Source organism: Pezoporus flaviventris, unplaced genomic scaffold (assembly GCF_033815535.1).
Source record: "Pezoporus flaviventris isolate CSIRO_AGI_PZ_B2104156 unplaced genomic scaffold, CSIRO_AGI_Pfla_v1 ptg000079l, whole genome shotgun sequence".
Lineage (NCBI taxonomy): Eukaryota > Metazoa > Chordata > Aves > Psittaciformes > Psittacidae > Pezoporus > Pezoporus flaviventris.
The window spans coordinates 753797-781557 of record NW_026892627.1 but is presented as its reverse complement, the minus strand read 5'-3'; the positions used below and the strand labels follow the sequence as shown (position 1 = coordinate 781557).

The 27761-nt window shown below is 49.9% G+C and overlaps 1 protein-coding gene across 3 annotated transcripts; it reads left to right on the top strand.

Moving 5' to 3' along the window:
- KLHL18 (kelch like family member 18) lies at window positions 1-25522 on the top strand. Of its 3 annotated transcripts, none has more exons than XM_061474463.1 (10): window positions 2-235; window positions 13088-13218; window positions 13410-13550; window positions 15259-15457; window positions 17410-17570; window positions 17888-18024; window positions 19187-19424; window positions 21150-21254; window positions 21553-21664; window positions 23717-25522. In XM_061474463.1, the coding sequence occupies exons 1-10, from the start codon at window positions 80-82 to the stop codon at window positions 24101-24103; spliced, it is 1767 nt and encodes a 588-aa protein (XP_061330447.1). In that variant the 5' UTR covers window positions 2-79; the 3' UTR covers window positions 24104-25522. The 3 variants fall into 3 exon arrangements, with proteins under 3 accessions (XP_061330449.1, XP_061330447.1, XP_061330448.1); XM_061474464.1 differs by having other exon boundaries at window positions 3-235; window positions 19202-19424; XM_061474465.1 differs by lacking the exon at window positions 13410-13550 and having other exon boundaries at window positions 1-235.
- The last annotated feature ends 2239 nt before the right edge of the window (window positions 25523-27761 follow it).

Genomic DNA, 27761 nt, shown 5'->3' with positions numbered 1-27761 from the left:
GCCGCGCTACGGCGGCCGGGCGTGGACAAGGCGCGGGGGAGGCGAAGCGAGGCGGGGAGTGGTGGTAGTGGTTGGGAAGATGCTGGAGACGGCGGCAGCAGCGGCGGCGGCGGCTGAGCCGGAGCTGGATCCCGAGGACCTGGTGCACTTCTCGGTGGGCGATCTGCCCAGCCGCGGTTATGGCGTGATGGGCGAGATCCGCCGGCAGGGCAAGCTCTGCGACGTGACCCTCAAGGTGCGGCCCGGCCCGGGGGCGCTGGGGGGGGTCCCAGGTCCCCGAGGGGTGCTTGAGGGGCCCTTTGCTGGGGAGAAGGAGGGAGCTGGGGTCCCCTCGGGTGCTTTGATGGGGGAGGTAAGAGGGGAGCTGAGGGCCCCCCCCAGCCACTCTGGGGGGGTATCAGGGGGTGTCTGGTCTCCCCAGCCCCAGGAGGGAACTCTTTGAGGGCCCCTTGGTGAGGGGTGTGCTGGGCAGCTCCAGCCCAGGGTGGGTGCAGGGGTGTGCTGGTGACACCCGGTCCCCGACGCTGCTCCTCATCCTAGGTACAGGGTGGGAGATGGAGCTTCTGTCTCCCTTGGGACCATCGTGGGGTTTTCTAGCAGCTAGGCAGAGTGATTCACTGAAGGGTCTTGTCTGGGGAGGAAACAGAGCACCCCAGCACCTCTGCCACAGTTTGGTGGGGGTACTGGTGCTGAAGGGAGGTCAGACGATGGGTTGGTGCGGATTCATGGACAAGCCTCTCCTCCAAACCTTGGGAGAAGAGCCTTTTTCCTCGGGAAACCTTTATCTTTATAGAACACCCACTTTCCTGCATCAAAGAAATTATATATAACAGGTAAATCCTCAGGGTTGTGTTTCTGGCACTGCGGGGGGGGAGCCTGAAAGGGCTTTGAGAGTGGCCAGTGCCGGGCAGGAGATGCTGGAGTCCTTCAGTCCAGGAGGAGTTTGTTGTGCAGTGGGTGTGCCTGTAGCTCCTTGGATTGCTTGAGTCATCCCAGAGTTGTTCCAGAATTAACTCTGAAGTTTAATTAAATGTGAAGGTGTTTCCCAGCCTACTCATGCTGAAACATCTCACCTACCTCCTGCTGCTGAAGAAGGAGCTGGCGAGGGTTGTGCCTGTCGTGGGGAATGTGGAATTTGGGTGAATCCCTGGGCTATATGAGGGTGCTTCATCCCCGTAGATCAACAATAGCCTCCCGGCTGAAATGCTTGTTGTGAAAAGCATGCCTGTATGCTGATCCTCCTTGGCAGGGGTCATACCATGTAAGACATGGTATTTCACAGAATCGTGGAATGGTTTGGATTGGAAGGGACATTCAAAGCTCATCCAGTTCCAACCCCCTGCCACAGGCAGGGACACCTTCCACTAGACCAGGTTGCTCCAAGCCCCTTCCAACCTGGCCTTGAACACCGCCAGGAATGGGGCAGCCACAGCTTCTCTGGGCAACCTGTGCCAGGGCCTCACCACCCTCACAGGGAAGAACTTCTTCCTCACATCTCATCTCTATCTCCCTCACCATTGTTCACAAAACTCTTCTGAAAAGGTTTCCGTTTCTGTAGATTTTCCACAGCCAAGCGCTTTTTAAATCCTGCTCATCTCCCTTTGTGTATCTTCTGGGGCAGAGTGGGAAAAGTTTTGAAGTCTTGAGGGCACCAGGAGCTATCCAGTGCAGCGGTCGGACTGAATGTGTTGATGGTGCTGCGCTGCTTCATGGGTGAGGGTGCTCTGTTGGCTCTGCTTTCTTTTTTTCCTTTTATTACATTATGTTCCAGAATCTATTTGCTATCTGGGGAGGGCACAGAGCATTTCACCCCTACAAAGGCTTAAAATATATTAAGAAGGATGTCTCTGTTGTTCTTGAAATGAGTCTTAACTTTCTCCACTACTTGCTTAATTCTTTATTATACTGAAGAGAGACCCTGGCAATGACTGGCACTTTTGGTAGAGGGCTGACAGCATGTTTCCCTGTTGGTTCCAACAGTCCTGCTTTCTGTTGTACACATGCAGCCTCAGTATTGATGGTTTGATTCCTTGTGTTGTATCGAGTCATCCTATCAAAATATCCCACTTCTTTGCCACTTCTGCCTCTTGACATCAGGTTTCTCCATCCCATGGCAATAGAATTAATGCAGCCTGATGAATCTGAGCCAGGCCTTCCCTTCTTGTTCAGTACATGGTGCCTCCTCTAGCTGCTGACTGGCTAAGAAGTAAATTTTCTTAGCTGGACCTTGGAGTTGGCTTTGAACTGGTGAACCACCTCAAATGCAGCTGACGCAAAGCGTGCTCATCCCTGACTTACATTGGTGAGGCTGTAAACCCAGCACGATGCAGAAGGACCCTGCCACGTGAGTTGTCACGCCGGGATGTCTTTCCAGTGCTTCTTGCCCAAAATGAAGGTAGGAAAAACACTGAGAAGCATTTAAAGACCGCATCCGAAGGAAACTGTGGTGGGTCCTGGTGCATCTCGCACTGCTGAAGTGAGTTTGTTGCCCTCTTTTCTTTTTTTAATCCTATTAATTTTAAGGCTTAGTGTGCCTAAAAGTGCTAGGATTCCTGGTCACAGCAGAATGCCTTCTGGTGTGACTTTAGGTCACATCAGGAAAAAAGCTACTAAGCACCACTTTGGGCCAGAAGCTGGATTCCCTCTGGTGTAATCAGCAGCTGAAATGGGAGCAAGCAGCTTTGTTGCAGCACAGTTCAGGTTTTTAGCAGCCTCTATACCAATATCACATGGGGTCAGTGGCTGTAAATGATTCTCCCAGCCCACAGAAATGTATAAACAGGCCACAAATTGCTATGAAGTGTTGTCACTCTTGTTTGTTTCAATTATTCCCCTCGTGAGGCCAGGCAAGAATTCATTTAGTAAATAGGAGGGTTGAAATTTGCTCCCCTTCCTCAGAAACCATCTTCCTGCCTGGCTCAGATTCAGCAGGAGACAGTGCTGCCTCAGCAGCGTATGGCAGCTGGGTTTAAATGCGATTAAAAGCAAGAAGTGCTCCCTTGGAGGTCCGATTATCCAAACTCAGCTTAGGGAAATCTGTTGCTGCTTCTCATGATTGCCCATGTGAAAATGAAGATCTAACAGGGCAGTAAGCAAGGTGTTCATCTTTCCAGCGGCTTAGGATGTGTCCATTGAGAGCCAAAGCTCTTCCATGCATGGATATTTGAGCCTAGAGATTTTAAAAGTCCTTTTCTGTTCCTGTCTCTTAAATATCTATGGGTCAGAGCTTTTGAAGATATTCCATTGCAGGCATCTGTCCTTTCAATCATCCTTCATTTGCCCTCTGAAATATTTAGTTAAATACTAATTTGAGGATGGTTTGATAGAAACACATGTGGATAAACTGGAGGCAGGAGGAAAGCAAGGAGACACACCTTATTCTGTGGTTAGTTCATTTTTCCTTGGTAAGAGTAGGATTTTTGCTTACTAAAGCCAAATTTCTGCTACTGCTCTCTTCTTTAAGGATCGGTAGATTGTGTGTTGGTGACGTCTTGTCTGGTAAAAGAAGGACATGTAGGAAGGGATAGGACAAGGGGAAATGGCTTTAAACTGACAGAGGGGAGATTGAGATGAGATGTGAGGAAGAAGCTCTTCCCTGTGAGGGTGGTGAGGCCCTTGCACAGGTTGCCCAAAGAAGCTGTGGCTGCCCCATCCCTGGCAGTGTTCAAGGCCAGGTTGGACAGGGTTTGGAGCAACCTGGTCTAGTGGAAGGTGTCCCTGCCCATGGCAGGGGGTTGGAACTGGATGAGCTTTAAGGTCCCTTCCAACCCAAATCATTCCATGATTCTATGAAATCAGGACATCCCATGAAACCAGCACAGAAGCAGCCATTCTCCATGCAGCTTTCCATACCCTACATCTGGGGACAAACTGGGGTTTCCAGTGATGCACTGAAGTTTCAGTTATCCACATCTCTTGGGCTTGAAATAGTCTGTGAGGGGCAAAGTCTATATACGTGCTAGGGATGGGTTCAAATTTAACCTGCTGTAGTGAGATCTCTGGGTGTCACCTACTATGGGCCGGATGTTATTGCAGTTTTTGACAGCTGAACTTAGTGAGGTTTGATTTCTGTATCCACCTGGTTTACCCCAGAAGCTGGATATAAAGCATTTTCTTTCAGGCTGTCTTCATGTGAGGAGACTTTTGGGTTGTTTTTTGGCTCTCATGCTCCTCTCCAGTTACCACTCCGCTCTTCCCCAGAGCTCTTTCTTCCCAAGTGCATTTCACCCTTATCATTGCTTTCTGGCGAAACCTAGGAGCCTTTACTTATTTCTGCTATCCCCACTGCTGTTGATTTTACTGTATTGATAGAAATTAATTAGCTTCTTGTTAAGCTCACTGGATGGGAAAAGCTCTGCACTAAAGGTTTGGGTCCTAATTGCTTTGTTTTCCTATACACAGTAGCACAGCAGAACCTTTCCTGCTTATTTTACAGTGGATTTGCAGTCATTTTTTCTGTGTGTGTGTTCTCAAAGGAGTTTAGAGCTAACAAATAAATGCTGCAAAAGGGCAAAGAGTTTCAGTTCCATGATGAGTACAGGTATTTGGGGGTGTTATTCCCTGGAGATCCTAGTCTGCTTTTTAATTGCAGAGAAGCAGCTACTTGGTATTTGTCTTCCTGAGCATTGTTTTTTGAAGACAAATATCCTCTCAAGATGAAAGCTGCTTGGGCAGCTTTGTTTTCTGGAGCTTGCGTGGCTGCTTTAGGCCAAGGTACAAGTGCTCTCTAGGGACATATCAGCAGCTTGCTGGAAGCCTGTGGACTGCACCACTCCATAAAACAGGGAAGCGATACTTATCCTGTTTCTTCATTGACAAATTTGGGAGAGCAAATATCTTTATAGCTCCTGCTTGCTTCCATCCGAGCCAGAAAACTGGGTGCCATGCTCGCACCTTCAGTCTTGGCTAAACCTGTGTCCAGCAAGAGAACGTTTGTGCCTTTCTGACTCCTCAAAGAGTGAAGTTAACGTGAGCTCCTCTTCTTATTGCTGCTCTTCATTTTGGTTTGGAGCACTTGAATGCCATATTTCCATTACTAACTCCAAGAGTCATTAGAAAAGTGTCTTCAAAAATAATACAACCCTGGCAAGTTAAAATATTCCCAGGCTACGGAAAGGTTATAGTATTTATTTCACATATAATCCAAATCGGACTGACAGGCCATAGTCCTGTTGGCTTTTCTCCCCTTCTAATCACAGCTTTTCCCAAAGCAGACTGTTCACTTGAAACCCTCCAAACTCCAGCAAATGTACTCAAGAGAGCTGCTGCTGCCAAGCAGACGCAGAGGTGGAGGAGCCTCCCTTTGTCCCGCAGTGGCAGATAAGTGGAATTCCAGGCAGCTTAGGCTGAGTGAATAATTTCAGCAGGGTCCTTAAAACCCCTGTGTCTGGCTGCTCTGCGGATGTTTGAGCCTGTTTGTAAGAGATTCTCGAGGAAAATGAGCTTGGTAAGAGAGAATATCTTTGAGGAGGAAAGAGAGTATTTTGCTTATTTGAGGAGCCGGTAGATTTAAAAATCCAGATAGTCTGTTATGTACACTTAAATCTTACACTAAATTTAAGTTGTACAGCAGTAACAAGCTACTTTGGATTATGTCTGGGCTTGTTTTCTCACCTGAGGTCTCAGCTAGCATCAGTGTTTCTCCCCTTATGTAAAAGATGAGTATTTTTAGTGCTTTGCAAAGACGTTAAACCTGACGCGTTAGCACAAACCACACATTTCTGCACTAAGCTTTTTACTCTGTTTCTCTGAGCATGGAAGAAAGGCTTTAGTGTCTGATTTCTAAACCCGCTTGCACAGGTTTTGTTTGCTTTCCCAAAACAGGAGTTGTCCTGCTGTTGCAGGGCATTTAACCTGGTGTCTGGCAGGTACTTATTGCCCAGTTAGGAGCTGGAGGCTGTGGGATGAGTTGAGAGCAGAGGTTGGGCGTTCTCCATGTTGCCATAGGGGTTGTCAGAATATAGGAAAGGTTTGGGGTTACTGTTGTGAAGAGGCTGGGGGAACGTGGCAGGGAGCCTGTGTCTGCAGGGGCCCTCCACTGTTGATTTAACCTCAGCTTCGGTTTTGCCAGTCCCTCAGGAGCAGGAAGGCAGGAAGGGCTGAAGGTGATCCCCTCAGGATGCTTCCTTTCCCCAGTCCCTGTGGGAAATAGAGTTTAGACCAGAGGATGTCTGGCTTAATGGCATCAATCTCTTGGTTTTGCATGAGCTGAGTTTGATCTAAACTCTTTCACGTTTTGTCCAGCTGCTCTTTGGGTGGGTGCAGAGGGAGGGTATTTATTTCAGTGCCTGAATTTTGATACAAGATCTCTTGAGTTTTACTGTTCCTTTATCTTCTTCCTAACAACACTTTGCTACAATGACTTGGACACTACCGTAATTTCTGCTGTGTCCTCTCTTTGACTGAATGCCAATGTCATGTCAGGAATGATGGGGGTGTTTTGAGAAGATCTTTGCAGCAGAAAACTCAAGAGACTTCTCAGCTATGCAGGGTAATGATGCCATGAAGACAATAGATGCCTTTATTCCACCTACACCATTTTTCTCTGGAGAAAGCTTCATTGTACCCTGGAAGTTGTTAGCATTTTGTGGATGTGGGAGTGTAAGGGAGAGTGTGCTTCTTGTTACTGGTTAGGGAACATGTTGAAAGGGAATTCTGTGGTATTTGTGGTCAGCAAGGATGCTTTGCTAGCAGTGGTTTTGTTCTTGTTTCTGGTAAACAGTATCTTTTGCCTTGGAAGGCACCTAAAATTACATATTATAGGTGCCTTTCATTTTATGATGCAGAATAGCACATCATAAAACCATAATGGTTGGACTTGATGATCTTGGAGGTCTTTTCCAATTTAGTTGATTCTATGATTCTATCTTGGAACCCTAGAATGGTTTGAGTTGGAAGGGACCTTTAAAATCATTCAATTCCAATCCCCTTGCCCCAGGCAGGGTATCTTCCACTAGACCAGGTTGCTCCAAGCCCCGTCCAACCTGTCATCCTTGCATAAAGGTGGAAATCTTCTGAAAGGCAGTGTTTTGCTCAGACTGTGAAAGGGATGACAGTCCTGCCCAAAGGACTTGCCCTCAAGCCTCTTTCCAGTTAGCTTGTTGATGTGAAGTTCCTGGGGTATTTCTCTTTTTAGAGCTTATATAAGTAGCTAACTCTGGCTTAGTGATGTGAATATTATTAAGTTTGTGGTGATTTCATTTGGGCCTGAGACAGTCCTGAACTTCAGGCTCACAAAGCAAAAAACAAATCTTTCCAGTGAAAGAAGACTGGAGCACCTCTGCTACGGAGACAGGCTGAGAGAGATGGGCTTGTTCAGCCTGGAGAAGAGAAGGCTTCAGGGAGACCTTAGAGCAGCTTACAGTGCCTAAAGGGGCCAACAAGAAAGCTGGAGAGGGGCTTTTGACAAGGGCAGGTAGGGACAGGACAAGGGGGTATGGATTTAAACCAACAGAGGGGAGATTGAGATGAGATGTGAGGAGGAGTCCCTGTGAGGGTGATGAGTCCCTGGCACAGGTTGCCCAGAGAAGCTGTGGCTGCCCCATCCCTGGCAGTGTTCAAGGCCAGGTTGGATGGGGCGTGGAGCAACCTGGTCTAGTGGAAGGTGTCCCTGCCTGTGGCATGGGGTTGGAAATGGATGAGCTTTAAGACCCCCCCCAGCTCAAGCCAGTCTAGGATTTTATGAAATACACTGATCTATGTTTAACTTGACAGGAGCAACTGATACGGTAACATAGCAGGTACTGCTTTGAAACAATCTATTCCTGCAAACCAGAGCTTCCATCTTCAGCTGAAAGCTGAAATCTGCAACCAAGGCGCTGTTTTACACACGCATCCCATGATGACACAGGGCTCTGGAGATAGGGAACACTTCTTGAAACAGAAGACACAATGATGAATTTAGGTCACATGGGCTGTGTGCTTATCCTCAGAAGTATTTTCCATCTTCTGCAGGAAAAACAGGTATGGTCCTTCACCTGCAGCAAGAAATGTAGTTGTTCCTTCAGGACTTGCCATTAAGTGCTGCTGGTATGAACATAATAATAGCTTCTAGACCAGAAATCTCAATTTATAAATCTCCCTGAGGCCCCTCTATCATTAAACAAGCAAGTTTAAAAAAGCAAAAGGAAACACGGGTTTTATCTTGTCCAGTACGAGGAGATAGTTTCCATTCAGTTGGTAGCAATCACAGTGTGGATTAGCTCTTTGCTGGTGCAGCTCTGTGGGTCTCGATGCTGACAGGGGCCAGTCCCAGTCCTCCCCCTTTCTCCTGCTCTGATGGCAGAAAGTTATTCCCCTTTCCACACAGCTTATTTCAGTTTTATTTCCCTGAACAGCAGGGTTGTGCGAGCACCAGCAACATGGCTTCATCTGTGTTGTCCAGCTGCATCCCACATGTTGATGGGGACCAAGCCGGGGCAGGAAGCTGAGCCCTGTAGGTAACCAGAACTGGTTCAAACCCTGCCTTGCCTGTGCAGGGTCATCCCCAGTGCAGTTAAGCTGTTAAATGGGGTGTTCCCCAAGGTGAAACCTTTTCCTTGATGAAGGGTGAGAACCCCACTGGGGAAACAATCCTGTCCTGTTGAGCTGCTGAGCATCTTGGAACTGGAAGGGTGGTGCTGCTGCCCAGACACAAAGTATTTCATCCCTGTGATGATACAGCTCTCATTAACTCGTTGGGAATCTTGCTGAATGACTATAAATTATTGGTTTTGCAATAACAAGGTGTATTAACAAGGATAATGGGGCCATTTGGTGGAACTGGATGATCTTTAAGGTCCCTTCCAGCCCAAGCCATTTTGTGATTCTATGCTTAATATATCCCACCATGGGAAGCACTGATTGACCTTGTGTTTGGTGGAGAGGGAAGCAGGAGCAGTGCTGGTGAGATGTTCAAAGAGTGGGAAATTCCAGGGCATAGCAGACTGGGGAAATCCCAGCACATGGTATAGATGGCTATCCAACACACAGATCTGTTTTTTGATGCAGCCCAGGACACAGTTGGTTTTCTGGGCTGCAAGCACACACTGCATAATGAGACAAGTAAAACGTGAGACCCATGTCTTTAGCTTTGTTAGTGTTTACCTTTCATTGACAAGCTGGGCCAGGAAAGCCGCTGTGGGCATGGCTCCTGGAGTGGATGAGGCTGGTGGAGTAGCTTCATCCACTGGTAGGAACAGGCCAAGAAGTGCTGGAGCTTGTCGAGCAGGTCTGGCATTTCTGAGCCCCGGGGCTGGAATGTGGACAGGCTGAGCAACAAGTTACTCATTGCGGTCAGCCAGGTTGTGGCTGGTCACACATAAACCTTTCCCCAGCAAGAGGTCCCAAACAAAGAGCTTCAGCACCCAGATCTCCTTATTTACCTATCTGCATCCTGTGCCTCTTAAGCTTCTCTCAATGAGCAGCACCTTGGTCAGGCGCTCGCATGGAGAGACGAACAGAAGCGAAGTTGTTCACATGCACGTGTGCTCGACTTGGCAGTTAGCTGTGTGCAGTAAGGAAATGAAAACCCCACCACTGTGAACACAGGGAGGTTTTGTCAGCTTTCAGGGGTGCACGGGTTCTTGAATCGCTTCCTTCCTCTTGTGGGCTTTTCTCATTAAACTCAGTGTATTTAGAAGTGGTTTTGAACCTCGTGGTAGAGAGGCCAGGCCAGAGTTTGCACTCACTTACAAGAGGCTGTGTAAAGTCAGGGTGGGGAGCCCTGCTCTGCAAACATTCATTATGTAAACAGGGCTGGGGCTTGTGGCCTTGAGCCCCATCCCCTCTTTGACCATGGGCTCCTTTGCAAGTATTAGCAGTCCTGACTCTTTGTGCCAGAGATTCCCTGTCCTGCTACATGCACACAAGGATTCTACCGATGATTCTGTATGTTGAGGGAGCATGGGCTGTGCCTGTACTGTGGTAGAACTCTTGCTGCTGTAGCAGCGGTAGAGCTGCTGTCTTAATTCACATGCTTGTACTTCCCAGCTCGCTGCTATAAATATCTATCCTCGTGCTTTCATTACCTTATTCTTTTCTGCTTCTTCATTCTCTCTCATGGAGTATCATCTTAGCCTTCATCTGCCAAGCAAGCACTCTTATTCCTGCCTTTGTCCCTATCATAGTCTGGTTTCTGCTGGGCTCAGGAGGGCAGGGGCTGGAGATAAAGCATGAGATAAACTAATGACTGAGTTAGCAGAGAAGAGAACAGAGCAGCAGCATATTTGCTGGTATTTGTGGCGCAGCACTTGAGTCATTGAGCTGATGGGATTTTTACTTGTAGTTTTGGGTTAGTAGAAGGGGTTGATGCTGCTTTTTACCCATCCTGAGCTTGCTTTCCTGAGCTGACAATCACAGACTGGTTTGGGTTGGAAGGGACCTTAAAGCTCACCCAGTCCCAACCCCCTGCCACAGGCAGGGACACCTTCCACTAGACCAGGTTGCTCCAAGCCCCATCCAGTCTGGCCTTGAACACTGCCAGGGATGGGGCAGCCACAGCTTCTCTGGGCAACCTGTGCCAGTGTCCAAGTCACCATACAAGTATATATGTGAGGGTTCTTCCCCATGAGCTGCAACAGTCCATACCATTTCACTTGCTGCTTTTGCCCTGGGCATTGAGAACTCTGCAAAATCCAGGACAGTGGGATTAGTGCAGGGTAATCCAGGCACAGTGGAGAGCATGGATTCAAGCACACCTGAGCTCATCAAGACTGACACAAGGCTCTCCAAAAATGGACCTGCCACTACCAGGCTGGAGCAGGTCTTGGAAGCAGTTTGACTGGATGTTTGGAGCATTATTTAAAACTGGGAAGCTCTGGCAGAGCAGACTTGCCCCTGAACCCCAGGCATGCAGTGCCACAAGCTGACCACATTCCAAATGTTTGCAAGTCCTGGCCATCGTACAGGCAGGCACGCACAGCGAGCAGCTGGGTGGTCAGGCTGGTTTTAAAGAAATATCTTCTAACAGCTTTTGTGGCACTTGAATATGCTTTTGTTTAAGAAAAAAAAAATATCTTGCTTGCTTATGCATCTTGTATAGTGCCCAATTCCTCTTTTTTTTTTTTTTTTCTCCATGTGTCAGGAATTCCACTTGCTGAACTCCTAGCAAGTTGTATTTAGAGGGTGTGAGAGCTCTGGGCCTAGAGGGAGAGGCAAGGCACTGTTGGGAACAGTGAAAACCTGAATGCAGGCAACATTTTTGTTAATAAGCTGCCTCGACATGAAAGGGTGATGAAGCTTTTTGTAGAGAAGTAAGGAGGAGAAGAGAAGGGCTTCTTGGATGACCTGAAGAGTAAAGGACTTGCTCTTCCAGCTTGTCCCAGCAAAACAAGCTCAAATGGGAAAATCTTGCTGAAGTGGGGAGAAAGGGCAGTTCTGCACAAGCTGGGATGGGTAGAGACTGGTATGAGTCAGGTTAGCCTGGAAATTAGGGGAGGAAAAAGCTCAGAACCATCAGAGAGAAGTAATTGAAGAGCTGTGTAGTTCAGAAGAGGAGAAAGTATCTGCAGGAATCATAGAATGGCTTGGGTTGGAAAGGACCTTAAGATCATCTCCCTAGTTCCAGCCCCCTACCATGGGCAGGGACACCTCACACTAGACCAGGTTGCGCAAGGCTCTTTCCAACCTGGCCTTGAACGCCACCAAGGATGGAGCATTCACAACTTCCCTGGGCAACCCATTCCAGTGCCTCACCACCATTACAGTAAAGAACTTCTTATATCTAACCTGAACTTCCCCTGTTTTAGTTTGAACCCCTTGTCCTATCACTACAGTCCCTGATGAATATTCCCTCCCCAGCATCCTTATAGCCCCCCTTCAGATACTGGAAGGCTGCTATGAGGTCTCCACACAGCCTTCTCTTCTCCAGGCTGAACAGCCCCAACTTTCTCAGCCTGTCTTTTGTGTAGGAGGTGGGAGGAGTGAGAAGTGGAATTGGAGGTGCAAGAAGGCCCTTCCAAGCCTCACTCTGTATGGATTAGGAAGGATGTAAATGAACGCAGGTATAGCAGAGCTGGTGAAAGTGAACCTGTGGAGATTGAAAGATGAGCTCGTATGAGCTTCTGGGTTATAGTGAAGGTGACTGGCTGTGAGCATAAGCTGAGGGTACAAGAAGAAAAGTGCATGGGATTTAACCTGTAAGTCGATCATCAGCTCAGAGGAAGAGCTAAGGAAGAGGAAATGGGCAGCTGCATCACCCAGCTTTTAGTTCTGCAGAGTAATCACAATGCGTTGCGGTGAGCCTGCATGGCTGCGCTCAGCTTGTCCTGGGATCAGATGGGTGATGTGGGATCTGTGATTGCCAGCTGGTAGGAGAGGGCGTTACCTGAAGCAGTGCTCCGGGGGGAGTATTCTATAGAAGCATAGAATGGTTTGGTTTGCAAGAGACTTTGAAGATCATTTAGATCAAACTCCCTGCTGAGCAAGCCCAGCTGTCTCAGCCTGTCTCCATAGCAGAGGTGCTTCAGCCCTTGGAGCATCTTTGTGGCATCCTCTGGACTTGCTCCAACTCGTGGAGCTCCACAGCTCCATGTCCTTCATGTGCTGGGACTGCAGGTGGGGTCTCACCAGAGCAGAGCAGAGGGAGAAAAACCCCTCCCTCGACCTGCTGGTCACACTGCTGGTGATGCAGCCCAGGACATGGTTGGTTTCTGGCCTGCAAGCGCACACTGCTGGGTCATGGGGAGCTTCTCGTGGACCAACACCCCCACGTCCTTCTCCTCAGGGCTGCTCTCAATCCAGTCTCCTCCAGCCTGTGTTGTGCTTGGCACAGATCTGGGTTTGAAATCCGTGTGTGCAGTTGAATACTGAGTTGATTTGTGTAAACGTGGTTCTGGGGACCTGGCCGTGCTTTGTTAGCAATCTGAAGATGACCCACTCTGTCTTTGCCTAGCTGACCACTTGTGGCTGCTTATATGGCTGGAAAACTGGTTTTAAAAGTTTGAATTTAAAAGACAGTCTGCAGTCCTGTTTGCAAATGGAAATTGCCCAGTTTTCAGCCCTCAGTTACTGCTGGGCTGGCAGAGCTGTGCTACACGAAGTAGTCTGGACCATGTGGTTGGAATCAATGGTGCTGATCTTCCCTCCTTCCCCTTTTCTCTCTTTTTAGGTAGGGGACCATAAATTCAGTGCTCATCGGATCGTGCTAGCGGCTTCCATCCCGTACTTCCACGCCATGTTCACCAATGACATGATGGAGTGCAAGCAGGATGAGATTGTCATGCAGGGGATGGATCCCAGGTAATGTCCCAGTGCACATGAGCCAGGATCTCCAGAGGCATCAGGAGTGCTCTGTGGGCTTCAGTGTTCTGTGTGCAAGGCTTGAAAGCCTACCTGCTGTGTGAATGGCGCTAGAAAAGTTTTTTCTGTTAGTAGGGTCCCGAGATGACTTGAATTCAATGCATTTTCTGCCCTTTCTCCCCCTTTTTTAGTGCACTTGAGGCTCTGATCAATTTTGCCTACAATGGTCACCTGGCCATAGATCAGCAGAACGTGCAGTCTCTGCTGATGGGGGCGAGTTTCCTTCAGCTGCAAAACATCAAAGATGCTTGTTGCACTTTCCTAAGAGAGAGGTAAGGGGTTGTCCTTTGGCTGTGCTTGCTACTCCCCAACAGCAGCAAGGTTTTAGTCATCTGTGTCTGGCTTGGGAGTGTCTCCTGCCAGTGTGATAAGGAGCTCTGCATCTCCTAAGACTCATCATTCTCATTCCTTATAACTTATCTGGCTTATGAGATGCTACAGCTGGGACACAATATAGGGCCTTGGCCAGCCACAAGAAATAATACCTAAAGCAAAAGCGAGTGAGCATTTCCCTGTAAGAGTTAACTAGCTGGTTACCCATCACAGTGCTGCGTGACTGCCTCTACTGCTAATGAACCCACCCTCGCAGTAATTACCCTCTCTGCAGTTGCATGTGTAAGAGAGGAGGAACAAAGGGACCCAGCCAAGGAGCTGGCCAGGAAGCTGTGGCAGAACCTTAAATTGGTCCCAGGTTTTTTTCAGTTCCCTTGCTGGTGTTTGGCTGCCAGTCTGTTCCAGCAGCAGGATCTGGAAAACAAAAAGCTGGACTACTCTTTGGAAACGTACCACACGTGTTTTCAGATCGTGCCAGGGAGTCTTACATGTTTAGTTTCCTCAGCCTGATTTCTCCACAGCTGTTCAGCATATTCCATGGTGTGATATTAAACATACCTACCAACTAAATGGAACATCTCAGCCACTTATTTTTCTTCACATCCAAATAGAGGTATCCTAAAACCACAGGATAGGCTGAAAACATATTTTTCTTCTGTATTTAAGATGTCTCAATTTTCAGTCCCCCTGTGCATCCTGAACTTCTGCAGCTAGCTTAAAAGTAAGTTACATAAGACTACAGCATATTCATTTTTCTTGCAAAAGGCATTTTATATGAGATACTGGATATGACAGTTTGAGTCCTGACTAGGTCTAGGTAGTTATATCTATATGTAGATTAAACAAGGTACTTTGGTTTCTCAGATTTAGCCGCCACAGTTCTCCCAACAATACCAGGAGAAACTGGGTGTCCCACGTTAAATCCTGAATTTGTGTGTGTAGCTGTCACTTTGGTAAATAACAAGAAAATGAGAGGACTCTGGCCGTCCTGAAGAGCTGGAATGTGCACACTCATCTCTCATTCTAGAAGGGAATTAAGACATGGGATGTTTTTAGGCACCTGTGCCTAAAAGTCCACAGTGCTGTAACCAACCCCTGTGTGAGCCCTGAGGGTCACAGAATGCTAGACTGATTCGAGTTAGTAGGGACCTTAAAACTCATCTAGTTCCAGCCCCTTGCCACAAGCAGGGACAGCTTCCACTAGACCAGGTTGCTGAAAGCCAGAGGAAATGACGTTACAAAGCTGTAACAGATGATGTTCTGTAGTACTTAGAAAAGATATAAGATGAGAAAAGATTACTCTTTTTCACAGAAAATTTACTGTGAGGGTGGTGAGGCCCTGGCACAGGTTGCCCAGAGAAGCTGTGGCTGCCCCATCCCTGGCAGTGTTCAAGGCCAGGTTGGATGGGGCTTGGAGCAACAGGGTCTAGTGGAAGGTGTCCCTGCCCATCGCAGGAGGTTGGAACTGGATGAGCCTTAAAGTCCTCTCCTTCATCAGTGAGCTGGAGCTTGCCATTGCTGAAGAGTACACAGCTGTGGCTTTCACTGCATTGTGTACGCTCTGCTTGCATTGCTTCAATGAATCAGTTTGTAATTCCTTTTGTCTTTCCTTTAAACTGATGTTTAACCTCCTCCCCGCTTTCCCAGGCTTCACCCTAAGAATTGTCTGGGAGTGCGGCAGTTTGCAGAGACGATGATGTGTGCGGTGCTCTACGATGCTGCGAACAGCTTCATTCATCAGCACTTTGTGGAGGTATCCATGTCTGAAGAGTTCCTGGCACTGCCTTTTGAAGATGTCCTGGAGCTCGTTTCTAGGGATGAGCTCAATGTGAAGTCTGAAGAGCAGGTGTGTACCTGGTGTGGGTCTCAGCTGAGGCTGATTTTAACCTGAGACTTTCTGGTTGCTTGGAAGTGGAATGGGACATGACCCTTTTCCAGGTCTGAATGAAGCTGAGATGTCCTGGCACACCAGGGACACTAACAGGTGCTTGACAGAGCCAGGTTCTGAGGACCTTCAGCTGTGTCCCTTACTGTCAGTAAGTTGCTGGTCCTGGGGAGAGAGCCCAAGAGTGTAGGCAACAGCAGGAAGCCCTTAGAGCTCATGTTCAAGTCCAGAGGAATGCTTTTGAGGTGTAAGGAATTTGCTGTGAGTGCTGCAGCATTTCGTAACAAATGTTGCACTGGATTTGCCATCAGGAGCCTCCTCTAGACTGGCTTGTTCCTAGAAAAAATAAAAACCCAAACAGAAAGCAGGGCTGAACAGCTTTAGGGTGTTACAGCAGCCTTGAGAATCCATCAGTGGTGGGCTGACAGTTTGCAGGAGAAACAGCCTGTCATCAAGCCAGGAAATCTGTCCTGCCTTTTCCAAGGAGGTTACTAAGGAGGTGACAAATGAAAAGCAGACCTACAGCTATCTCCATGTAGGGTAAGAGAGCGCTTCATTAATCAGGCTGTCTGAAATAGGGAGGGAAGGGAACCTGCTTCACATTCCAGCCACTTCGCTATATCGTACTTCAGATTGGTCTTGCTGTTTTGACCAAGTGGATCCTTTGTGGAGCAGGTAGGAGTCCAAAGAATCATCCCTGGTGACGCTTCCTTGTGCCCCATATGCCAGCCCCCCTCTCCAGAAATGGCAGTATTTTACTGCAGTGCAGCTTATCTGCTGGGGACACTGTGCTCAGTGGGAACTCTACCTCAGAAGACAGTGACAGGAGTTGGATGTGGTCACCTGGATGTAAGAGCAGGAGTGTAGAAGGACAACCCAGCTCAGGCTTCAACTGTGAGTATCCTGTGAGCCAAGGAGTACATGTCTCCAGTTAAAGTAGTCACCAGGCTCCTTTGTAGTCTGGAGTCTTCCAAAACAGGGCAGTGAGCGGTGCTCGGAAGAGGTCTGCGCCTCCAGCAGCACCATTCTCTCTTCTTCCCTGGTTTATTTTTTGACACTAAATAAAGAAGGTTTTCATTCTGCCCCACCTCCTGTACTAAAATTCTCTTCCCAGCTTCCTCATCTCCCTGAAAACATTTGTACTAAACATCCCAACCCATGGGACAATAGATCAGTATTATTGCAGGCTAAGTTGGAGGCAGAGAAAGCAATGCCAAGGCCAAGCCACCCAAGTGTCACGCAACAGGAGAGTCCTCTGGTGACTGTAGAATCACATAAAGGTTTGGGTTGGAAGACACCTTAAAACTCATCCAGTTGCACCCCCCTGCCATGGACAGGGATACCTTCCACTAGACCAGGTTGCTCCAAGCCCCATCCAGCGTGGCCTTGAACATTGCCAGGGATGGGGCAGCCACAGCTTCTCTGGGCAACCTGTGCCAGGGCCTCACCACCCTCACAGGGAAGAACTTCTTCCTCACATCTCATCTCAATCTCCCCTCTGTCAGTTTAAAGCCATTCCCCCTTGTCCTGTCTCTACCTGCCCTTGTCAAAAGCCCCTCTCCATCTTTCTTATTGGCCCCTTCAGGCACTGGAAGCTGCTCTAAGGTGTCCCTGGAGCCTTCTCTTCTCCAGGCTGAACAAGCCCAGCTCTCTCAGCCTGTCTCCATAGTGGAGGTGCCCCAGCCCTCAGAGCATCTTCATAGCCTCCTCTGCACTCATTCCAACAGCTTCACATCCTTCTGGCACTGTATAGAGCATCACTGTTCTGTACTGAAACCACATCACCTGCAATCAAGAGACGATCATTGTCAATATGTGGTTTCTTTTCTATCAGACAACTGGCAGCAGTAGGAACTTGCAGAAATAAAAATAAATTCCAAAACTCCAACTTCCCATGCCTCTTTTTCTGGCAGGTGTTTGAAGCTGCATTAGCTTGGATACGATATGACCGAGACCAGAGAGAGTCGTTCTTACCCGAGCTCCTGTCCAAAATCCGCCTCCCCCTTTGTCGACCTCAGTTTCTCACTGACCGTGTGCAACAAGATGACCTGGTCCGCTGCTGCCACAAATGCAGGTGAGGCTTGGATGTGGGGTTAGAAAACCACCACAGGGGTGGTGCCTGTCAGTGTGATGGAGGTGCAGGAATGTGATTTAGAAGTCTTGGAGACTGAAATTCTCACTTTCTGTGGACAGAGGTCCTCACCGGACAGATCGCAGATAACAGCACAAATCCAAAGCACCCTCCCCAGTTTTAACCTGGCAGTAGGGCCACGTTGCCTTCTAGAAGTACTGGCCATGGTGGGAGCAAGTCAGTTGCTTAAATCTGCGTCTGACTTAAGACAGATTTCTTCGTGTCAGCTGAGCTCTTTAATTATTTGGCTTTGATTTCAGGGATCTGGTTGACGAGGCAAAAGATTATCACCTCATGCCAGAGCGCCGGCCACACCTCCCAGCATTCAAGACCCGTCCTCGGTGCTGTACATCGATTGCAGGACTTATTTATGCTGTCGGAGGACTGAATTCAGCAGGTACCTTGCATATCTGCTCCCCACGGTGGAGAGAGCAGGCTAGCTTGCTGGGGGGGAGGGGTGCTGGGACAATAGGATCGTAGACTTTCTCTTGTGAAGCCTTGAGCAGTTTCTCCCCTGTGCAGCACTTTGACCCTTCCACTGAAAAGCTGAGGGTGGCTGTGCCCCTATTTTAACATCTTCCAGCTAAAAATTATGTTTAAGTGAACTTTATTTAGGACAGTGTTCTTAAAGAATCAGTATTTTGAGGGTGGTGACCTTGCCTATAGCAACAAGAACTTGGAGTGTCTGTGTGGTGGTGTTGGGGTGTGGGATCATCATAGAATCACAGAATGGTTTGGTTTGAAAGGGACCTTAAAGCTCATCCAGTTCCACACCCGTACCATGGGCAGGGACACCTTCCACCAAACCAGGTTGCTCCAAGCCCCATCCAACCTGGCCTTGAACCCTACCAGGGAAGGGGCAGCCACAGCTTCTCTGGGCAACCTGTGCCAGGGCCTCACCACCCTCACAGGGAAGAACTTCTTCCTCACATTTCATCTAAATCTCCCCTCTGTCAGTTTAAAGCCATTCCCCATTGTCCTGTCCCTCCTGCCCTTGTCAAAAAGCCCCTCTCCAGCTTTCTTGTTGGCCCCTTTAGGCAGTGGAAGCTGCTCTCAGGTCTCCCTGGAGCCTTCTCCTCTCCAGGCTGACCAAGCCCAGCTCTCTCAGCCTCTCTCCATAGCAGAGGTGCTCCAGCCCTCAGAGCATGTTTGTGCCACTGCAGGTCTCTGCTGCCACTCTGAGGTAGGTCCCACTTCCACAGCCTAGATCTTGTCAAGTGTTACGGCACAGAGCATGGGCGAGCTTTGAACCATTCTGTGATCATTTTGCATTGCAGAGTGCACTTTATGTACATTTTTCAGAGGTGAATAGAGATGTTGCTGGAATATGCCCCTGACTTGACTTTGATGTGGGAGCAGGGAGGCTGGAATATAATGCCTAATAGCTCAGAGTAGGACATACGATGTTTCCCAGGCATTTCCCCAGAGAAGATCAAATTCCTGGTGTCAGCCACATCTTTTGGGTCAGAGCAGCAATCGCTTATCCTTCATTCACCTCTGCTATAGGCAAGCTTGCTAGAACAGTGCTTTAGCAGATCTCCCCCTTTTAATTTGAGTAGCAAATTTTTATGCAGGTGACTCGCTGAACGTGGTGGAAGTCTTTGATCCTATTGCCAACCGCTGGGAGAAGTGCCAGCCGATGACAACAGCCCGGAGCCGAGTTGGGGTAGCAGTGGTGAATGGACTCCTTTATGCCATCGGCGGCTACGATGGTCAGCTGAGGCTGAGCACTGTGGAGGTTTACAACCCAGAGATGGATTCCTGGTCCAAAGTGGAAAGCATGAACAGCAAACGAAGGTATGTGCAGCTTGCTCGGTGGGCCGGGAGCCTTTGAAGGTCGAGGGGAGTTGAAATGAGGTTGCAGGAAGGCTGGAGGTGTTGGGTGGTGTGGGGAAGGAGCAAAAGGAAAAAGGAGGAGTGGAGCAGCATGGAAGCATGTGGGAGTTGCTTGGCCACCTTTGAGGCACTCATGCTGATTCTGGGAACTTCTTGCTGGTAAGAGGGAAACTTTCAGCAGCCCAACAAAATTATTTCAGTACATCACAGCACTGATTTACCAGGAAAGCTGTTAAGACCTCGGTAAGTAAAAGCAGCTGAGCACTGTGGGCTGTAAGCTACAGAGATCTTGGGCTTGGTGGCATCAGGGAGTGAAATCAAGAGTGATGAGATTCTGCTGGTGAAGCATGTAAGGGTTTGAACTGAAGTCCCAAAGGACGTGGTCAGAGCCTCATTTCTTGACATTGTGATACTAGATGGTAGGTGAAGCACTGGCGAGCACCATGTAGAAAACTCCTGTGCTGCTCAGAGTCAGATAAACTTGGTTTACCATCTCTGGACAGCGCTGGCATTTTCTTTCCCTACCAGAAATCATAAGAAAATTACAGCTGGGAAGGAGAAGAGGAGGGAGAAGGCTTTACTGCTAAGCAGAAGGTGTTTGTGTTTGCTGGACAGAGCTGCATGGTTCCCAGCTGCTGTGTGGTTTGGGAGCTTATCCTGCCTCATTTTGAACCCCCCCCTATTTAAGTTGTGTGGTCATCCTGTCGTCCCCACCACTTTCATGTTTAAACATCTTTCAGGGTTTCTGCTGCGGTTTCCTTTGCACTCATGCCTGGTCACTGAGAGTAGTTAAATTGTTCACTTTTCTGCAAGCTTTGCAGCACTTCTTTACCATAAGGGTTTGTCTGTCTTGGTGTTTTGTGGTCTGAGATGTTGATCGCTTGGGAAGAGCACACTGCAAGCGGTTGAGTACATGAAATTCTGTGCACAAGGCTCTGATTTGTAGCAGAACAGCTCAGTTTTTCCATAGGAAGGAGGCTCCCAAGAGCTTTTCCCACAGTGAGAGGCAGTTGCTCTTCCATGATTGGGTTGTTCTGCCTTGCAGTGAAGTGTAACAAGTGTCAGGCACTCTTCGTGCAGATGAAAATGTTGGTTATTGTACAAACTGCTCGACTCCAGCTGTAGTGCTGTGGTTTTATCACAAAGGATTGTGTTGCCAAGCTTTTCCAGGAAGTTTTGACTACATTTCCAAGGTGGGATTCTAGTTTGAAGTGTCCCATTTGCCTCTAAAAGCCAAATATGTGATTTACAAGGTGTAATGACAGGGTTTGGGCACCTTGATTTAAGGAGCTTCACATTTGAGAGCACATCTCCTGAAGCTGTGCAGTGATGTCCCTCATTAGTGTCACCTCCAGCCAGCAGCGGTGGGGAGGTTCTTCATGGGAAGCTGTAATTGCTGAGATTCTGACCCAGGATGTGGATCAAAATTTCTCTCTGTGTTTTGGTTTAGTTCTTTTTGTTGGGAGAATGGGGTGTTCATACGCCACAAGCATTTTTCATGACCTGTGAGGCTTGGAGTTCAGGTGGGATTCAAGTTGAGCAGCTTGGAGGTGAAAGCAGGGGAGAAGGTGGAGGAGGTTTGGTGGGGTGAAGGAGGTGAGGGCAGGCAGTGGGCAAGGCAGGCTGTGCCGATTTAGTGTGTTATAGACTATGGGGCCATCTCACAGTGTCCGCTCTTCATTGCAGTGCTATGGGAACAGTGGTGCTGGATGGTCAGATCTACGTATGTGGTGGATACGATGGAAACTCATCTCTCAACTCCGTGGAGTCCTATTCTCCAGAAACAAACAAGTAAGAGCTCTTTGTGCCCTACAGCTTATCCATCTGTTTGCTGCTAAGATAGTGCTGTGGCACTACTGGTGGTCCGGGCTAGAAAAGGAATACAGTGAACAATGCAGAAAAGCCTTGACAGCAGAGCAGCACCCCTCCTTGCAAGAGTTTACTTGGATGCAAGGGAACAAAACCATGGTTTACGTAGGTGGTGAATGGAGAGTTAATAGAACCCAGCCCTAGAAAATCCAGGGGAGTTTAAATAATCCATGTGCCGTGCCTGCAGGAGTCTTGCTAACCTCTCCTCTCTCCTGGCAAGGTGGACAGTAGTGACCCCCATGAGCTCCAACCGCAGTGCCGCTGGAGTCACTGTCTTTGAGGGCCGGATCTACGTGTCGGGAGGGCACGATGGCCTGCAGATCTTCAACAGCGTAAGTCTGCGGGGTGCTGCGGATTCCTACGAGCCTTGGGCAGAGATTCATCTCCAGCAGGTAGCTGGAAGGTCAGGCTGGAGCTGGGACACCTCTGTGCCCTTTCCCTGTGCACCTGAAGTGCCATGGGTGTTTGCACCACCCAGGCCCTTCTTGCTCAGGAGGAAGTGAGATATTCAGGAACCCACTGGGAACTGGACTGGAAGTGCTGCTTTTATTCCCCAAAGCATCGAAAGGATTGACCTAGTGCATTTGACCTAGTCTCCCTGCTTCCTCCACGTTTTAAATCATTTTATCATTGCATCTCTGTACCTTTGAGCTTTGAAGTATCCCATATGTCAGACTTCTACCTTTGTTTTCTGTGCCTGTTTGATGGCTTCAGTTTCAGAAACGTGTTATTATTGAGAGGGCTGGAGCACCTCTGCTATGGAGACAGGCTGAGAGAGCTGGGCTTGGTCAGCCTGGGGAGGAGAAGGCTCCAGGGACACCTTAGAGCAGCTTCCAGTGCCTAAAGGGGCTACAAGAAAGCTGGAGAGGGACTTTTGACAAGGGCAGGTAGGGACAGGACAAGGGGGAATGGCTTTAAACTGACAGAGGTGAGACTGAGATGAGATGTGAGGAACAAGTTCTTCTCTGTGAGAGTGGTGAGGCCCTGGCACAGGTTGCCCAGAGAAGCTGTGGCTGCCCCATCCCTGGCAGTGTTCAAGGCCAGGTTGGATGGGGCTTGGAGCAACCTGGTCTAGTGGAAGGTGTCCCTGCCCGTGGCCAGGGGTTGGAACTGGACGAGTTTTAAGGTGTCTTCCAACCCAAAGCATTCTGTGATTCTTTATCTCTGAAACAAGCCTCACAGCAAGGGGAGCTGGTGGTACGAGGTTAGCTTGTCCTCTTCACCTGCTCTGTGGTTCTGTTTCTTAAAGAAAATGAAACAAAACCAAAAATCCCAAACCCAAACCTGCTGCAGATCAGAAAAGACTCGTTCATGTGTTGAGGAGTGAGAATGCAGGAGCTCTATATAGCTGGGTCTGTCGCTAATGCACTGTCCTTGAACATTTGTAATAAGGGGTTTGCTGGGAGCAGCAATAATTATTTCTGCCTCGCTCAGCACATTGGGGCAGGCTGTCGTCTGCAGCCTCAAGTACCCCAGAGCCAAGAACTACAAATCTTGTCTGAGCACATTCCCTTAACATAAGTTTAGGGCAGTGCTGGAGCCCTTACAGAAGGGATCCATCTAACGGCCTCTCTACAAACGCAAGTGATGCAGAATGGTGTGTTTTTCCCCCTGAGGTCCTAGATAACCATTCCACAAATGTACAGAGAGGAGGTGCTGACCTTTTCTGAACGTGCAGATTTCACTGCACTTTCCAAAGGAAAGAGGCCCTGCCCTTTGCCACAGGGTGCAGGACATAGGCTTGAACCGCATAATGACTGATGGTCATCCAACATGAGAAACTGGAAAATTTGAACTGTTACAGCTTAAATCTGCTGCCAGGGGAGAGAGACGGTCTCCTTTAGGTTAGGGGACACTTAGGTAGTTGTTAAGCACAGCTTCGACATGCCCCTCTTAGGGTCTGACAGAGCTTTGGCTGGTTCTGCCTTGGGCAGCAACACAATGTGTGCACGAGGAAACTGAATACATTGATACTGAGACAGAATCCTGTGGCAGGTGAACTTTTAATTGACGGATGTCCAATCCTTTTCATGCTGGGGCTCAGATCCTTGTTTAAAACGGCACACAGAAGCTGATGAAAGGGGAGAGAGGTAGAGGGAGAACCTTCAAAGCTGCATTTGCTGTGGTTTCTGTGATATATCAGATGGGGAGAATGATCTGTGCCCCCCCAGAACTCACTAGTGAGTTCTTGGGCTGCGGGCAGGGGCAGCGGGATGCTGGAAAAGCTTAATAACAACATGGAAACTGAGTATATGGCACCAAGGAGTAAACTTACGTTCTGTATCAGTTTCCAGTTGTGTGATGAAGCACAGGCTGTGTGCTCACACTGTGCGGTGGGTCTGGAGCGAGGGTCCCCTCACGCCATGTGCTCTCTGTGACTGCAGGTGGAGTACTACAACCACCACACGGGCACCTGGCACCCTGTTGCCAGCATGCTCAACAAGCGCTGCCGCCACGGAGCAGCCTCGCTGGGCAGCAAGATGTTCGTCTGCGGGGGCTACGACGGCTCGGGCTTCCTCAGCATCGCCGAAGTCTACAGCTCCATGGCGGACCAGTGGTACCTGATCGTCCCCATGAACACCCGGAGAAGCCGCGTCTCCCTCGTGGCAAACTGTGGCCGTCTCTATGCGGTGGGGGGGTATGACGGACAGTCCAACCTCAGCTCGGTAGAAATGTATGACCCGGAGACAAACCGCTGGACGTTCATGGCACCGATGGTGTGCCACGAGGGAGGGGTTGGGGTGGGCTGCATACCCCTCCTCACCATCTGAGAAGAAAGGTTTTAATGGGGGCTGTCTTCCTAGCGACAATACGGAGAGGGGTTCAAAGAGCGTTTCATGATGTGATACCCGCAGAGGTGCGTTTCCAGGTGCTCAAGTGTCACTCGCAAACATACACGCACATAAAAACCACTTGACAAACCGATCCCCACCCTTGGCTTTTTGGGCTGAGGCTCCCCAAAGATCAAACATGTTGGAATACATCTGCATTCTGGTGCGAGCAAGGACCTGCCCGCCTCCCTCCATGCCTGTTAGCCTGCACTCGGAGCTGTGGCCAAGCGAATCCTTCCTCTCGCCGTTGGTTTTCCACATCACCCTGCGGTCTGCTTTCAGCTGCACCTTTGGGAAGGGCTGGGGGAGCAGGAGCAGGCTTAATTGCGACATAAAAACTGCCACTTGAATGACTTAAAAATACATCTGGCTTATTGAGACAGAAAAAAACCACCGGCAGCGCTTCCCAGACCGCATCCAGGCTCTGCCTTTTCTAAGGTGCTTCTTACACAAGACATCGCTGGCTTCCCGGAGCAGAGCTGTGCTTTCTTCAGCTCGATGGGGAAAACTTCTCCACAAGAGCCACATGATGGAGAAACTAGGATGAGGAAAACCAGTCGGTTAAACCATCACATGGTTTTAGCAAGCTTTGGACAAGGAGGCTGAATGTAAACGACACTAAGCAACAGTCATAGGGTTTCAAAATAGGAAACAGGCCAAGGTATTATTTAACTTACAGGATGTCTTTATAATTATTGGATATTGCCGATGTTTCAGAGGCAGTTGGAGCAGAGCATGGCCAGTATCTTTCAGGAAGGGCAAGAAAATTAAGTGTTGAATGTGTAAGCTCTTTGAGCCCACAGTGGGTTTTGTGCCAGGACCAAGATGTGAGGCCAAGCGCTGCCAGGGCCAAAGCAGCAGCATGCAGGCAGCACAGCAGCTCCCTCCCTGCAAAGTCCTTGCCTGCATCAGCTCTTCAGCACGTCTCTTGCATGACTGTGAACCGCCATCCCTCCGGGGCTACCTTCATGCCCATGCCCTCCCATGCCACCCTTCAGCAAAGCCATACCTCTTCCACTGCCACGGGCAGGCAGGGACAGGCAGCTGCCACCCCTGCCTGCTTGGGCAGGAGGAACTTGACACTAATCCCACCGGCAGCAGCAAAGGGATGAGGCTTTCACCCCTTGTCCTGCCCAATCTCAGTGTGTTGGGGGGCTCGGAACCTGTCCCCTGCCCAATTCCAAGCAGGGAGAAGCTGGATGTTCACCCCAGTCCCCAAATCCAGCCCCCCCCCCACCTTGTTCCTACTTGACTCCCAGTGTCACTCGGGATTTGAACTTTGGGTGTATATGTGGATGTCTATATATTCAGGTACTATGTATATTTTAGGTATATATAATGAACGTATCTGGCTATAAATGTGGTTTGTCAGTATGTATCTATTTCTTCCATGTACATCAGCTGCTGGGTTATTCATTTGGGGGTTCCATGCTGCTAAAACTCTTTAAAAAGGAAAAAATAATCAAAAAAGAAACCACCCATGAACACTGGAATGAAAATGAAGTTGCTTTTCAGGCTGTGAGTACCAGAGCTGAAGCTGTGATGGGGTCTTTGCAGATGGGGCACCTCCATCCTCTTGTGGGGAAGGACCACGCAGTGTTTTCTGTCTCTGCTGGCAGTCCCTGACCTTGAGAGCTGCTGGGGAAAGCCATGGGGATTGTGGACCTATGGCCTTGGACCTGCCTCTTCTTTCCACCCCCATAGCATCTTCTCCAGGACGTGTCCTGATGGTCACCTTGTGCAGAGGAGGCTTTGATGTGCGTGCATCAACTCCCCCAGCAGGCCGCTGTCCCACCTTCCATCCCTTCTCCCTCCCAGCATCTCCCAGAGGGCCTTCCTGTCCATAAAGACATGAATATTGCATCAGGCATGCTTGCAGGAGCAGCATCATTAAGACCTGCTGAAGCCGGGGCTGTTGAAGACCCACGGGCTCCCAAGCTGGTCATCAAAGCACGGTGGTCCTAGGGGACTCAGCTGTCCCCCAGCCAGGCTTCTGGGTTTCCTTCCCAGGCATTTCTTTGCTTTCGATTTGTGAACGAACCAAAGGCAAAGGGGAGCTCCTGGCCCTTCAGCCAAGTGTCCATAAAGGCACAGAAAGTTACTGAATTCTGGAGAAATGAGCCCCAGGCTTTCTCTGTGCTGCTTCTCCCCTCTGTGTCCCTACCCCAGGAAGGCACTTCTACTATCCATTAACCCTTTTTATATTAAATCCAGGAGAAATTCATCCCCTGGCCAGCTGCTGTGGCATTTCCAAGTGGGGTGGGAAGGGTGATGGCGTGATCTCCCTCGGAGGCCAGGCTGTTTAGACAAGTCTGAGCTCTGAGCACAGTGAGAGGGGTTTAAAAACATCTGTAAAGAAACAGGGAGAGGGGAGGCAGTTCCTTGGTTTTCTTTCCATAGGAGCCGGGAGGATGCCCTCACACCCGGCTCGGGAGGAGCGGGAGCTGGATGCATCCCGGGGTCATCGCTTGTACTGTCACGCTGTAAATGGGGAGTGTACGGAGGGAAGGGGCCGCGGTGGGGGATCAGCCCGGCATCTCCGCCAGGTCCGGGCAGGCACCCACCACGGCACCCGGCCAAGGAAAACACCGGCAACCCGATCCCCTCCCCACGGCAGCGGGGCCCAGTGTTTATCCTGGAGGCGAAGCCGGAGGAGCTGGGGCCCCGCGCAGAGCTGACAGCCGATCCCCGATCCCGAGCTGCCGGCCGCTTCCCTGGTTCCCTCCGCTTTCCGGGCCGCATGGCGCTGGTGCTGGGAGCCGTGCTGCTGGCCGCGGGTGCCGCCGTGCCTCCGGCGCTGCCGGCTCCCCGTGACCTGGCACGCTCGGTGCTGGAGACCCACGGGCAGGAGCTGCGGCTGCTGAAGATGCTGGGAGTCGCCAGGACGGTAGGAGCGGGGTGGGCAGTTGGGGGGGGGGGGATGCAGCTCCGGCACCCATCCCGGTGGGCCCCGTTTCCCCATCGGCGCTGGGAAGCCACCAAGGTCCTTGTTCTCCCGGCAGACGTTCGACTGGGGCACCCATTTCAGCATCAACTTCACCGCCCGGCAGCCCGCCTGCCCCAAAAACCTCCCCGACCGCCGCGGGGCCGCCTGCCAAGGCCGGCCGGGCAGGGTAAGCGTGGGACAGGGACCCCGACACATGGAGGGGGACAGAAAGGTGTCCCCAAGGTGCTCAGGGTCTGTGTCCCCAGGTGCAGCGGTGCACGGCCCAGGTCTCTGTCTTTGCCTTCCTGCCCGACGTGCCACTGTCAATGGTGGAGTGCAGCAAGGAGCCGGTGAGGGCTCCGTGTCCCCAAGCCTTTGGTGGGCGCAGTGGTGGGGATGTGTCCCCCCCACTTTGGGGACATGTTTTGGCTGCAGAGTGAAGCTCACCCTTATTTCTCCTCCAACAGCCCAGGGGCAGCACCCAGCCCCACTCCCCCGGCACCCCACGAGCCGTCGGCACCAACCCAGGTCACCCATCATCATCATCATCCTCCTCCTCCTCACAGCCACCAGAGCGTCTCAGGCCCCGCGCTGGCACATCCCTCCTGGGGACGCCCCGCCGCCCCCCATCCCCAGTGCAGCTGGAATAAAGATGTTTTGGGGTCATATGTG

Excerpts from the sequence above, each read along its gene's own strand:
- KLHL18 (XM_061474463.1), top strand. The coding sequence starts at position 80 with ATGCTGGAGACGGCGGCAGCAGCGGCGGCGGCGGCTGAGCCGGAGCTG. Across the intron at positions 13,551-15,258 it reads TGCACTTTCCTAAGAGAGAG|GCTTCACCCTAAGAATTGTC; the intron begins GTAAGGGGTTGT and ends CCGCTTTCCCAG. Across the intron at positions 21,665-23,716 it reads GCCTGCAGATCTTCAACAGC|GTGGAGTACTACAACCACCA; the intron begins GTAAGTCTGCGG and ends CTGTGACTGCAG.